This window comes from Mytilus galloprovincialis, chromosome 4 (genome assembly GCF_965363235.1).
Source record: "Mytilus galloprovincialis chromosome 4, xbMytGall1.hap1.1, whole genome shotgun sequence".
Taxonomy (NCBI): Eukaryota; Metazoa; Mollusca; class Bivalvia; order Mytilida; family Mytilidae; genus Mytilus; species Mytilus galloprovincialis.
In genome coordinates this window covers 34,379,166-34,394,172 of record NC_134841.1, presented here as the reverse complement: position 1 = coordinate 34,394,172, position 15,007 = coordinate 34,379,166, and the positions used below count along the sequence as shown (strand labels likewise).

Below are 15,007 nucleotides of genomic sequence, written 5' to 3'. Positions count from 1 at the left end.
CATATGACATGATGAAAATTATTATTCTGCAACACAAAATGTCGAAACAAAATTTCTGCCCATATCACACATGCCATGCTTTGCCGGTGTCAATCCACCCAAATTTCCAGCCCATCAAACCAGTCGCATGACTGAAGAACATTCCAATTGGAATTATTGTCAGGTTGATCTCGTCCAAAATATGCACAAAATAGTTTGACCTCAAACAGATGACCAAGGATATGCTACGCTAGTCACAGTCACTATGTCGTCTTCTTTTCTTCGTTTCTTATATTACAGGAAGCCACATATCACATATTGCCACAAGCACTACGCCAGATGATACTGAAGCAGAAACTACTAACCCTTCTGGAATACCCATGTTCGCCCTGGTTTTCGGCGTCATTGGCATTGTCAGATTCTGTTTACAGAGTGACAGAAGTGTGTTTTTCTACGTCTTTTCTTTTTATAAAAGTATTATATCTGTTTTTCCTCCTTTCCCCGACTTATGGCTTTTGTATTCTCTTTGTATAATTTACCCTTTGTGCAATAAGACATAGCGATCGCAGATTTTGTCGACATCATTTAGATTCATTCTGTGCATCAATTTTCTAGATCTCAATAAATTTGTGAAATATCCATCGATAGAGTTTCACGAAACTTGATCAGAAGATTCTATATGAACCAATAAAAAATAAGTAATAATAGGTATAGTATATTATATATATATAAACGAAGATGTGGTATGATTGACAATGAGACAACCCTTCATGAGAGACAAAATGACACAGAAATTAACAACTGTAGGTCCCTATACGGCCTTCAACAACGAGCAAAGCCCATACCGCATTCATATACAGTCGGCTATAAGATGCCCCGAAATGAGAAATGTAAAACAATTCAAACGAAAGAACTAACGGCCTAATTTTTATATAAAAAAAATGAAAGAAAAATAATATGCAACAACAAACAACAATTAACCACTGAATTACAGGTTCCTGACTTTTATCGAAAAAAAATCTTGTTCATATAGCTTACATATATAATAATTAGTTTCACTTTTGAGTCCTATTTATCTCATGTTTTCCTATTTATACATTATTATACACGTTTCTATAAATAGTTACTAGTATATTTTTTTTTCTCACAAACGGAACTTTAATCTGAGTAAACAATAATGGAGTTAGCCTTTAAAACAGAAAGTAAGTCCTTTTGGTATGGTTTGAAATGCATCCATAGTGATTTATGTAATCAATTATTGTAAAATGCCTTATTAAACGATTTGTTTTATCCATTTTCAAATAGATCATAAATTGAATAACCATTACTCCACTTTTAAACATCATTGTTCTTATGATGTTATGTTGAGTGTCAAAAGTACACCTGAAATCTCGCCGTTTCTATTTGAAGTAGTAATGATGTTTTTTTTTTAAATAGAAAAGTTTGAGAACTATATACTTTGGAAGAGGTTACATTGTAAATGTAAATATTTTCATAGACATTACATCAAATGTTGAGAGATTCGGAATTTCCTATAGCGTACTACATCATGTACATGTAGTTAATAATTTTGTTTTTTTATTTCCTTTTTTTGTAGCGGACATATAAATAGCGATATTGCTTTTTGCGTTCAGAGTTACTGATCATGGCGTTAACTATATCCGATATGGTAAGTATAAATCTTATCTAAAATTGAGAATAGTAATTGGGAAGGAGGTAAAGAGATAACAACCCGACTAGAGAGCAGAAAAAGACCAAAACTACCAATAGATCTTTAACACAGCGAGAAAATCCCCTACACGGAGGCAGGTTTCAGCCCAAAACTAATTTTTTACTAGTTTAGTAAAATTGGACGTCACCGACTGCCTGGTTTAGAAAAAAAGCTAGGCAGCTTATGTAATTTTGCTCATATACAAACCGCCCTTTCTATTTAATTAAATTGCAAATTTTATTTAGTGGATATTACACTAATGGGAAAGTGAGAAAATATTCCAAAATGATATATTACAGTTACAAAAAGGTGAACATTTTTTGACGTGTCGATGTTTAACTTGTCAGTTTCTACCGAAGACAATATACCAGACAAAAAACAAAAACAAAATTAATAACCATTACCATATACTAGTAAACTACAATTGAAAAAATAAGAAAAAACAAGAATGTGTCCCCAGTACACGAATGCCCCACTCGCACTATCATTTTCTATGTTCAGTGGACCGTGAAATTGGGGTAAACCCTCTAATTTGGCATTAAAATTAAAAAGATCATATTATAGGGAACATGTATACTAAGTTTGAAGTCGATTGGACTTCAACTTCATCAAAAACTACCTTGACCAAAAACTTTAACCTGAAGCGGGACAGACGGACGAACGAACGGACGCACAGACCAGAAAACATAATGCCCCTCTACTATCGTAGGTGGGGCATAAAAAAACAATTACAGTACAGAATTAAGGAAGTACATATTGTAATACTAATTTGGCATACAACATAAATGCATGTTATTTTTTTTTAATTTCCCAGTTGTAGATTTAGTAATATAGATATGTAGATAATTCTAAAAATAGATAATGAAAGGTAGAACCATCATTCATAAATAATTTTTTTAAACGTGCCTATTTTCGTTTGTCTTTCTGCACGTTCTAAAAGTGTGCGCACGCTGTAATAACTTATATGGCGTTTCAGCATAAAATATGAACACTATCAACATTTTGAAATCCCCATGATAAATGATTTCATTAACCAGTTAAATTTCACATTTCTAATGATTGTTATAATAATTTCTACGCATTGCTGTAGGTTGAATACACAAAACGTAAAGTCATTGGTGTTGGTTTTTTTTTTTTTTTTTTTTGCATTTGGACAAACTCATACTTTTAAACAACGCCTTGCAGTCAGGATCCTACTTCGTCAAAATTATCTCCCCATTACGCCAGTTCATTTTCACAATCGTAAAAATGGAAGCCATTGTAGCGATGACGCGCTACCAATTTTGCTCTTGGAAACCGATAAATTTATCCACATTGCACCAATACGATCCTTATATGTCAGTTATATTTTAAAAGACAAATGTATCAACTAGCTAATGAGCATCAGTTAATGATCTTGTCTGCATTGATTCAACTTAAAACTATTGTCTGATCGGTTGTTAGGTGGAATTTTCGAAAAATCATAAACATTTAAAAAAAAAATCTAATTAAATATTTCGTGGAAGGGCAGACTAGATTTTTTTAGTGGTTGAAGACTATAAACCCTAGTTATCACACACAAAAAATTAGAATTTTTCGAAGATATGCATTTTCATCATCCAACTTGTAAGACTGTCGTCAAGTACTTTCAGTAAAAAAATAGCTATTTGAACACACCTTCCCTGTTTGTGTGACTCATTAGATAGGTATTTCACTTGACCCATATATTTCATCTTTTAGTACTGTTATTTTTTTGTGTTATAAAGTCAACCTGTACCTTTAATTTATAAAAATGATAGAATCTGAAGCGAGACGATGTATGAAATATTCTTTCTTTGAACGATATCAAGACAAAATACTCAACTCAAACACGCCCTAACATAAAAAGGTGCACTCGATTTTCTCTTTTCGATACAATTGTTACCTATTTTTTGGAATTTTTTCTTCAGTCACATAATGGAAGGGCAGACACGAAAATTACTGAACTAATAGATTGATATCTTTTCCGTCCGTGGTAATTTTTTCAAAAAAATCGGAGGTTATGCATTTTTGTCATCCAACTTGAAAGATACACATGTCGTCGACTTGATATCTAATTGTTCTGCTTAACTATGTACTAGATAAATTGAAAACTTATGCAAATGGTGTTTTTGAAATAAAACACCTCGTAATTGAGAAGAAAATTGCAGTTTTGTTTGTTTCTATTAACTTTTTAAAAATTTGTCACTATAGTAAACAATACAGTAAACATTTATCGCCTTCTCTAATAGAGAGCTTCGATTCTTTTGTTCTATTTCAACCTGGTTTCCGACTGCTTGTTGTTGTGAACAAAAGGAAATGACTATACGTAGAAAATGAAGGCTAAGGGGAAACCCAACGACATGAATATCAAAAATACAACAAAAGAGGTTTCATCAACAGAAGATTTGCAACAGGCACATCCAAGGGTTGTGAGATTAGCCTAGTTTTGTAGATCTCAAAAAAGATTGTACTAAGTAATGTTCTAGTGTTTTGTGTTACTGGAGTGCGTTACTTGGATATAAAACATCACACTTCATGATTGCTATTTGTCAATCAATTTGATTGAACCCTTTTAAAACTTAAAGGTATAGGCACATACAGTTTTTATACATCTGATTCAAATGAAATCAAACTTTTCGGTTGTGTTTTTTTCGTATGTTTTGTGATTTTTCCTTTTAATATATTTTTTCTACACAATATTCAGTTTCACTTTTCCTAGATAACACTGCCATGGCAGTCATTGTTGTTTCGTTATATTGGAACAAATGTACATTTGAATGTTGTCTTCTATCTATATTACTGAATCCTGTGTGGCTCATTAACAACCTATGCTTTGTAAAATGCAGTAAACTCTTTTGCTTTATACATGCTTCGTTCTTTAACTAAAAATGTTCTTCTCAATTTAACTACCGACCAATCGACGTGGATGTAAACGTCATCTTCAAAGTATGCATGCTATTTTGTTGTGCACTATTGACATATTTCTATCAATGCTACTGGTTGAACATGAGTATCTTTTTAGTTGGAGACTATACAGAATGATATGCAAGATCTAAAACAGACTCAGAACCGTGTCAAAGACAGAACAAAAGTCAGACACATGTAAGTTTATAGAAATTTGTAACTTCGCAAATGTTAAAAACATATTAGGCTGATAATGTTGCACGTCAGAAGTACGTTTCTGATTGTCGGGCACATACGTGGTGCTTCTCAAACTGACATTTAACAAGCAACATCAACGACCATTATAGCGCGTGATTAAACTAATACATATTTATGCGCGCGTTTATTTCTCATTGTATAAAATTAAAGCAAATTCATAATTAATTTTGTTATTTTACAGAAAAGGTGAACTGAGTAATGAGATAAAACGACTTGCAGGTAGATCATCTCTATTAGATTGTTTTTCTATAACATATGTGGAAATAATGCAGTATGAAATTTGTTAAAAATAATGAGTTAATATGTAATTTTCTTGTAGACTGTCATGTACACTAAATGTTGAAATATTTTACACAAAAAGATAAATGCTGCCACATCGACATGCTTGACGATACAAAAAACGTTTAATTTTATGAACCATTTGACAGCGAAAATTTGAGGTCCAATTATGATCGTTTTTAACGTAGTATTCTTTCACCGTTGTTTTTGATTTTTATCTGACTCATTGAAATATTCAGTTCAAACCAAACAGTTTTGTTTTTGACATAACAATGACTATTTTTATTTAAGGCATCGAGAATCGTTTAGTCAAAGTTGAAAACAACTCATGCCGAAATTCTTCTCAGCTGAAAGCAATACTTGGAACAGTTGAAAAGTTATCAGAGAAATTAGATATATTTTCTATCGCCTCTAAGAACCGAACAAAAGCTATAAAGCCTACAGAATTAAATGGACATACATTGAAATCAGAAACACATTCAGATCAGACGGGACGAAATCAAGCAAAAGAGGATAATATCATATCACGCAAAACAAGTGCTATAAAAGAATCATACGAAGAAGGACAGGGAAGTTGTTCAAAAATCAAGAAAGATAACGTAGTACCAGTCAAAGATCCAAATGATCACCGATTAAACAGTGGACATCCCAATAGTTCGGGAACTAAACCTTCGGAAAATTCCAATCCACGGATAACAGCAATAAATCGCGGACGTCAGATAGAAAATGATACAAGGAAAGTAGATCCAGCCATTTCGAAACAAGAAATAAAAGAGAAACCAAAGATAATAAAATGTAAAAGTGGTTTCAAACAATGCAGAACCAATGTCGACTTTGACAACAGAATGTGTCGTAATAGAAAGAAAAGATGTTTTCAAGGAGAACTGTTACACCCACTGATGACAACAGAGGAACACCAGGATCATAAAGAACCTACTCCTAATATAATTATCAATACTTTGAAAGAAAGGTATAAAATTATTTAATGATATATGTTTCGTAAAAACAAACATGTAATCAAAAATATTTCGTTGTTTGACACAAATTTTTAAAGAAAAAAGAAAAAATGGAGAACATCAAGATATATATTCAGTAATTCTTAAAGTATCATAAACCCTTAAAAATTATACCATTGAATATCAATGCATATCAAAACTTTCTTCGTGGCTTTGCTGAAATAATATAATACCGCTATATGATCATAAGTGGTATAAAAGTATCTAGCTAAAAATTCTGAGGTCAGATTTATATTATCTGAGGGAGTTCGAACCGTAGTTTCTTATATTTCACAGTATGCAATGAATGTTAGTGCTTAAGTCTGTGTATCTATTTGTCAGGAATGAACAAAAGGAAACAAACGTTGGAGCATCTGGAAAACAGATGAGAATGATGACAATGGCTCAGATGGCCGAAAGAGGTAACTGTTTAGTATGATAAGCAAACCATAGGTTTTATGACCAAGAAAACTAAACCTTGTAAGAAGGGAAGTTATTACTAATGAGCTGATAAAATGCTTGGGGGTTAGCAATCAGCATTAGGTGATATTGACACAGTGTTGGTGAAAGGGAATAACCGTTAAGGAATGTCGTATTTCTGGAACTCTTTTGTGGATGAACAGACTTCAGGAACGGTCAAATCACAAACAGTTAAAACCAGGGAGGATAAATACTCAACAAATATATTTTTTTAATATCTTTAAAGAGACAGAAAAGAAATATTGTTTGATGGAGTTGAGAAATAATTTGTTTTATTTGTTTTAAGGAAGTATGAATCATAGAAAAATATTTTATGGTCTTAAAAATACGTTAGAGGTTTTCAATGGCGAATAAAAATTGGAACATTACATAGTTGAGAATAATTTGAGTTCAAAGTGTCAGTTATTTTACATTTCAAAGGTGTTAACAAATAAGAGAATATATTTAGCGAACTCAGTCATTCTGCTATCAATAGTCGAAAGCTGATTACAAAACAGAAATAAGGCAATTAAAAACAACAAGTAGCAGACTAGGAAAGGTAGACACATACATATAGATACAAATTGAATCTTAAGTGCGAGGATGTTATCATGTTCTCCTGAAAGAAAAGTAATGTATAAATGTTTAACACAACTAGTACTATCTAATATATGTAAGTGTGATTCGTATGCTTCTATTGTTTTACCAATTACATATCTTTATCTTCTAGATTTTGACAGTGTACAGAAAGTTCATTCATACGAAGAATGGTTGCAAATTGCAACACAGTCGCAAATGGAAGGTAAAATAAAAGAATAGAATATGTTTATTATTGAACATATTGCTTGAAGGTATTAAATCAAATTAAAATCAACCTTAATACCAATGGCCAATATTCTATACCTGCTTTTATATATTCATATTGTCAGAATAGAACTTTATGAAGGGTGAAAAGCATTAAATAGTTATCAAAGGTACCAGGATTATAATTTAGTAAACGACACTCCCTAAAAGTTGTGCCAAATACAACCAATACATTATATGCATCAGGTTTCGAAAAATGAAACATTTCATAAAAAGAATACTTTGAAGAAAACATAGAATTTATAACGTCTACCAGCAAATGCAACGACTCGGTTGTTGTAAACTCTCCAGAACACCGGGCGTCTAATCGGGTAGGCTACTTGCACGTTTAGATACTATAATTATAACTAAATAGCTAAACATAGTAGTGCTCAAATAAAAACAGTTGGAAGGACAAATCCGTGAAAGAAGTTGAAGATCATTCAAAACCCATTAAAATTCCGAAAGTTCTGCAAAATACAACATTGGTTATCTATTCCTGGGTAAGAAATACCACTGCAATTATAAACCTGTATTGTAAGTAAGTATATCGTTTATTTTAATGACATGTGTAGCATATAGATCACTGGTATTAAAGAGATAATCGTAACTGGAATTACGATTATCCCAATATTGCGACGGCAGATATAGGTAAAATCTTTACAGTCATTTTTCTCAAATGCAGCATGTTTTTGTCAATAGTTACTCAGCTGTAAGGCTTTTCTATACCATTACATCATATTTGAATCGTAACGATGACTGGAATTGTCTAAGCGCTTTGAAAATTGCCGTTGAAAAATTCGGGATGATAATCGTAACTCGGAAAAAAGATAATCGTAATTATAGTATTAAAAAATGAGAAGATAATCGTAACTGGATAGTGTTTTATTGATATTGACACTAAAAAAGTATATATGATAGCACATGATGAAATTATGGTGATGAATTAATCACGTTTCAACATCTTATGATATTTCTTTTTGTGCATATATTATTGATAGTTCTAATGAAAACACTAAATACTATCATATCATAAAATTGGAAGGTTGAACAAGCTTCGAGAAATTTGGAAATGGGAAACACACGAACTATGTTAGAAACAGAAAACTCCAAGAACTAGGAATGTCACGCGCGACGATGGTACAGCGACCTTTGCGATCTTACCACGACCTTACAGCGCTCTCACTACGCTTCTACTACCACCTGATTTCGCCACGACCGCATCAGGATTGTTTTGAACATGTTCAAAGTTGGCCACGCTCATCACGATTTGAAGTCCTTGTCGAGGCTAACTTCTAATATCGTATACAGAAAACAATACAACCATACAGTTTGACGTTTACTTCATTATAACAGAACTGCTAAGGCGACGTCGCACACTGACGTCAACCCTAGATACATAACGGTAAAACGCGACGTCTTGACTCCCGCGGTATTCTCGACAGTCCTCACCATGACTGTGATACGACCTGACTGCGATCTACACGATCGCACTAATCAAAATTTGCATTTTTGCACAGATCGCAGTGCGATCGTGGCCTAGTGGGACTGCGGTATGATGTGGCTGGTGATTTATATGGATGAAATACAATTCTTATATTTAAGTGGAACGGGATCTGCTTACCCTTCAGGAACACATGAAATCCCACCAGCTGTTTATGTCGCTCTGTTTGCTCCGTCGTTAGTTTTCTCTGTATTATTTTACTTGGCGTTATCAGTTTGACATCTTCTTATGGATTTTTCATGTATCCTGGTATCTTCCGCTTTTATTTTTTTTGTTTATCTACTATGCAAACAAAATGTATAAGGTAATTGTTGCAAACCTTTCAAATGGTGTACTTTTCATCTTGCAGTTGCCATGAAATTGGTTTTAAGTCATGGAAAAATAAGTTCCCGTGGTCATAAGTATATGTTACTGTTGGACACATCAGAGAGTATGAAAGGAGAAAAATTTGACACAATGATAAAAGCTGCTACCAGCTTCGTCGATGGTAAAATTAAATCATTATGCCTATACAGTGTATCATAATTATTATAATGCATGTTTCAAATCTCATTTTACATCTTTATACAGACACGAACAACAATAAAGATCAGCATGACATAACAAGACAATGTTCTTTACATAAAAAAACCAAAAGGTTTATCTTTAAGTGACAAACAGGTAAATCAGGAATCACCATTTTCTTATTTCATACGTTTAAAAGGAGCATAGGCTTATACAAATAACCAAAAAATATATGATACAAACTTCCATTTTTAAACATATAGCAGTTGAATAAGTTTAAGCAGAAATGGTCTGGACCCTGGACAGTTTGAAAAAAAGCAAACTTATATAACATAAAGGACCACACAAAACTAAAGAAACAGCTCAGCAAAAACTAATTTTAACTTTTGATTAGGCAGTTTCAATCATAGTATTAGGTGTATTTAAAAATAATAACATTTTGAATAATTTGATATTCAACTCGGCATTGTATTTATTATTAACAGTTCCTTTAGATATTTTCACATTGACTATTGTTGACATTACGATTTGCACAGGTCTACATACGATCAGTTTAAGATATGGAATACGAGATAATGTTGGACTAGCTCATTTTGGAAAAGAAACTGAATTGATCATGCATCCTCTGGCTGATTACGATGGTATCAAGACTGAAATAGGTAAGAAAGATACAACATACACTGTTAAGACTGTCACATATATGGACATGCACCTAGAAATTTAAAATGAAGGTCGATTGAAATTAAAAGATATGATTTTTGCCTCCGAATTCTGATTTTTCCATTTCTATGTAGCGACATTCCATGGCCAACATCATCTGCATATGGAGTGTATATCTTACAATTTATACGATGTTACTGAGCATGCATTTTCTATCATGATTCCTTTGATAGAGTGTTATTGCTTACAAAGAAGTTGTTTAACAAAAAGTGGTGAAAATAATCCCTTCGCAAATCTACTGACGCCATCGCGATTTGGTTGACTGTTATGGAATGCCTGTTTTAGAATTGACGACGGATGTTTATAGGATATCGTTACCACAGTCCCGTCTTCTTTTCCCCGAATGACACTTATCGAATGGGTCTGATAACCGGATTTGTACTTTCATGAGAAATACGACGAGTGTCCCATCTAAACCAGGATCTGCTTACCCTTTCGGAGCACCTGAGATAAGCCCAGGTTTTTAGTGGAGTTCGTGTTGCTCTGTCTTAAGTTTTATTTGATGTGTTTTGTGTACTGTTTGTCTTTCCGTCGATTTTTCCCATGGCATTGTCATTTTTTTAAATTCTGGGTTTGAATATACTTTTGATATCATTCGCCTCTCTTATGCATATACTATAATATTTATATACGTTATAAAGGAAAACAATACATATATGTATCAAGTTCTAAAGCATTCAATATGTTTAAGTGCTCAATATTATAAAAAAAAATATTGTAGACATAACATAAGTTTTATAATAATGGTAAATCAAATTCCAACACGATGTCATTCAAAATTAATCGTATGGATACATCAATATGGCTTAAACATTTATATCTATTTTCTAGTTTGGGTCCTATAATACATGATTTTTTTTCATTACAAAATGTGAAATACATTTCAGCCAATTTGAGACCTGGTGGTCCGTCACCGCTAGCAGCTGGTCTGTTGATGGCATTGTCTGGAATTACTCACTGTAAGTTTATTTGAAGACATTTATATACGCATTATCCTTAAACTTACTATTTTCTATATATAAAAAGTAGAGTTGCAGTGTTGTCCTCTTTTTGTTTTGGGTCTAACTAATATGATATTGACAGTACAAATTGAATTTTAACGAATGCATGTTAATGTTTAGGTTTTTTTTTTATGAATTTCTGTAAAGAAAGTGAGTTATAAAACAAAGCTATACTCGGGTTCAGAAGAAACTGTATTTATATCTATACATTTATCATGTTATTCTTAAATGGATTCAATGATGAATTTTCTTCAGTGGGTCCCACCACCATCGAACACCATGATTTCCTTCCGTATATTATTGTGATAACGGATGGAATGCCAACTCGAGTAGATGCCCCTGGTGAGGAAGACAGGGACGGTATTGGTGCGCTATCAGTATCGTCTTTACTGGTAAGTATTGGTTTTAAAGCAGGTAGACAACTCATTTAGACAATAAATTACTGGTATTACATCAATATGTTGATGTTTGTAATGATCATACGCCAAACTATACTTTCGTAAAGAGTACTTACAGTCAAAAATGAATTAAATGAATTACATAACAATGATACAGCCCAATACAGGATACACATGAATATGCTGTTCCCAATCTAATGCAAAAAATATGTTTGTACACAATTTAAATCAAATAAGTTTAAGGAGTTTCGGAAACATTTGAAATGTTCCGCCCGAAAAATGTTTCCTGCAGACAGTTAATAACATTAACCGTACCAGTTTTAATGTTACAGTACCAGATGTGCATTTGAACAATAAATGCCATTTCAATATTATAATGGTCAAGGCCAAATTTTGTGTCTAAAAGCCCTAATACACACGTTGAAGAAGCTTTTATTACAGCAATTGTGTCCAATCATGCTTCTTGAAAACGTAATGAATGATTGAATGAAAATGACATTTCATGCATGTCAGGCGTCCGAAGCTCTTTTCTTGATTAACTTCATCAAAATGGCCATAACAGGGTTATTCCTGAAACTCGATTCGTGATCATTGCAATTGTTGCTAGGTATATATCTTTCCTAAAGTGGTAGAATATTAAAATAAAAGATTTACTTTAAAAAAAATTAATGATTAGAAACCCAAAAAATAGTTTTGATATACATTTTGAAACGTTTATTAGGCCAAAATTAATTTCAAACTATCTGCAAGTTCTTCTAAGAGTAAACTGATAACAGAAAAGTAGGATATCTTAAAGAGTCATGTTTTTGTAGGTCACCCTTTCCATGTTTTAATTCTACTAAAAATCGTAGGCATTGTACTGCCGGTATTAGACTTTCACATTACTTTTTAGGAGTATAAATGGTTATGGGGTTGTTCCTTATAATTAACACAACCAAAGTCATCTAAATGTATCTTGTTATAAAACATCCAGATGTAACTGATAGACATGATAAGTTACGAACCAATCATATCTTGATCGGTATACCAGCTTTGATTGGTATACAGAAAACCCTTGGCATTATTATTTTTTTTTTTGTGGCTTAAAAACTATGGTTGTATGGTATTCCTTATTCGATGATGTTATTGACCAAGAGTGTTCTTATGATACCAAAAATGTAAAATAAAAAAATATCAAATTCCGTGGAAAATTCAATACGGAAAGTCCCTTAGCAAATGGCAAAATCGAAAGCTCAAACAAATCAAACGAAGGGATAACAACTGTCATATAACTGATCTGGTACAGCCATTTTCTTATGATTAAAATATTTTTTATAGATCAAAAAGTCACGAAGTAACCGATATGATAATGTTATTTGAAAAGTGTTTTATTGATACTGACACTAAAAACGTATATCTGATAACGTGAGGAAATTATGGCGATGAATTAATCACGAAACGTTCCAACATCTTATGATGTATAGACAATTCACTTGGAAACTCAACTTATACCCTCACGACACTTACCAAAGAGGAAATCCTGGATAATCATAGGTCTGTTCTTTGTTCCTTTGGTATTTCAACCAAAGATGAAGAACTGGATCTTCCATCACTGTATTGGATACCTAAACTACATAAGTGTCCTTACAAACAACGGTATATTGCTGGGTCTTCCATGTGCTCCACGAAACCTCTTTCTAAATTATTAACATCTATTTTATCAGCAATCAAACACGGGCTTCAAAGTTATTGTGAAACTGCCTATTCTAGAGGTGGCGTGAATCAGATGTGGATACTTAAAAATTCCAAAGATCTTTTAGAGTACATACAATCTAACTCTCTTTCATCTTGTAACAGTATTAAAATATTTGACTTTTCTACTCTTTACACAAGTATTCCACATTCCAAACTAAAAGACAAATTGAAAGAGTTGGTATTACTTTGCTTCATAAAAAAGAATGGCCAACGTAGATACAAGTATCTTGTCTTAGGGAGGGATAAATCATACTTTGTTAAGAATCACTCTGATTCAAACAAAAAATTCTCTGAAACCGATATTATCAAGATGCTTGATTTCTTGATTGACAACATATTTGTAACGTTCGGAGGACGTGTTTTTCAACAGACTGTCGGCATCCCAATGGGAACAAATTGTGCCCCTCTACTTGCCGACTTGTTTCTTTATTATTATGACGCTGACTTCATGCAGGAACTTCTTAGGAAGAAAGATAAGAAGTTAGCAATATCCTTTAACTCTAAATTTGGTGACTATGTGTATCCTTTAACTCTAAATTTGGTGACTATGTGGAACGCATCTATCCCATCGAATTGGAGATAAAGGATAGTACAGATACAGTTAAGTCGGCTTCATATCTTGACTTACATCTAGAAATTGACAATGAGGGTCGGTTGAAAACAAAACTTTACGACAAAAGAGATGATTTCAGCTTTCCAATTGTGAACTTTCCATTTCTAAGTAGCAACATTCCAGCAGTACCTGCATACGGGGTTTATATCTCATAATTGATACGATATTCCCGTGCTTGCATTTCCTATCATGATTTTCTTGATAGAGGATTACTGCTCACAAGGAAGCTATTAAACCAAGAGTTCCAAATGGTGAAGTTGAAATCATCTCTTCGTAAATTTTACGGACGCCATCACGAGTTGGTTGACCGTTATGGAATAACCGTTTCACAAATGATATCGGATATGTTCCTTACGTCGTAACTACAATCCCCTTCCCTTTCATGAATGTGACCTACCGAATTAGACTATTTACCGGATTTGTAATCACATAAGCAACACGACGGGTGCCACATGTGGAGCAGGATTTGCTTACCCCTTCCGGAGCACCTGAGATCACCCCTAGTTTTTGGTGGGGTTCGTGTTGTTTATTCTTTAGTTTTCTATGTTGTGTCATGTGTACTATTGTTTTTCTGTTTGTCTTTTTCATGTTTAGCCATGGCGTTGTCAGTTTGTTTTAGATTTATGAGTTTGACTGTCCCTTTGGTATCTTTCGTCCCTCTTTTATGACAAAATTTCTTTTTATGCATACATTATTAATATTTCTAATGAAAACAGCTACATACTAGTATATCATAAAATTGGAAGGATGAGTAAGCTTCAAGAAATTGAGAAACGGGGAAAACACAAACTATGTTAATATACAGAAATTTCCAAGAACTAGGAATGTCACAAAATATGGGAATGAGCGAAGAGACACTTTTAAAGGAAGTTATGATATATGTCAATAATTGTCAGGCAAAACGCATGTGCCGTCCCACATCAGATTTCTGATGAAGACGGTAAAAAAACATTAATTTATCCTGAATAAAAACATGGCAATATAGTAAATATTGTTTTAATTCATGTATTGCAGGTGGCTATATGTGCTATTTCTGCCCCCGGGAAGCACATTCTAACGTGGAGTTCATTGACAAACATGGATTTGTGTTCTTTTATAGTTTGGC

General features: G+C 33.1%; 1 protein-coding gene across 1 annotated transcript in view; it reads left to right on the top strand.

The window, feature by feature from the left end:
• Nucleotides 1-1,135: 1,135 nt before the first annotated feature.
• Nucleotides 1,136-15,007, top strand: part of LOC143071961 (uncharacterized) — a 31,501-nt gene continuing 17,629 nt past the window's right edge. The window contains exons 1-11 of the mRNA XM_076246681.1: nucleotides 1,136-1,181; nucleotides 1,577-1,648; nucleotides 4,713-4,792; nucleotides 5,034-5,071; nucleotides 5,423-6,101; nucleotides 6,469-6,548; nucleotides 7,316-7,387; nucleotides 9,282-9,419; nucleotides 9,973-10,095; nucleotides 11,044-11,115; nucleotides 11,413-11,549. Of these exons, the coding sequence (XP_076102796.1) occupies nucleotides 1,625-1,648; nucleotides 4,713-4,792; nucleotides 5,034-5,071; nucleotides 5,423-6,101; nucleotides 6,469-6,548; nucleotides 7,316-7,387; nucleotides 9,282-9,419; nucleotides 9,973-10,095; nucleotides 11,044-11,115; nucleotides 11,413-11,549 (1,443 nt within the window). The 5' untranslated portion in view covers nucleotides 1,136-1,181; nucleotides 1,577-1,624. The remainder of the gene's footprint in view (nucleotides 1,182-1,576; nucleotides 1,649-4,712; nucleotides 4,793-5,033; nucleotides 5,072-5,422; nucleotides 6,102-6,468; nucleotides 6,549-7,315; nucleotides 7,388-9,281; nucleotides 9,420-9,972; nucleotides 10,096-11,043; nucleotides 11,116-11,412; nucleotides 11,550-15,007) is intronic.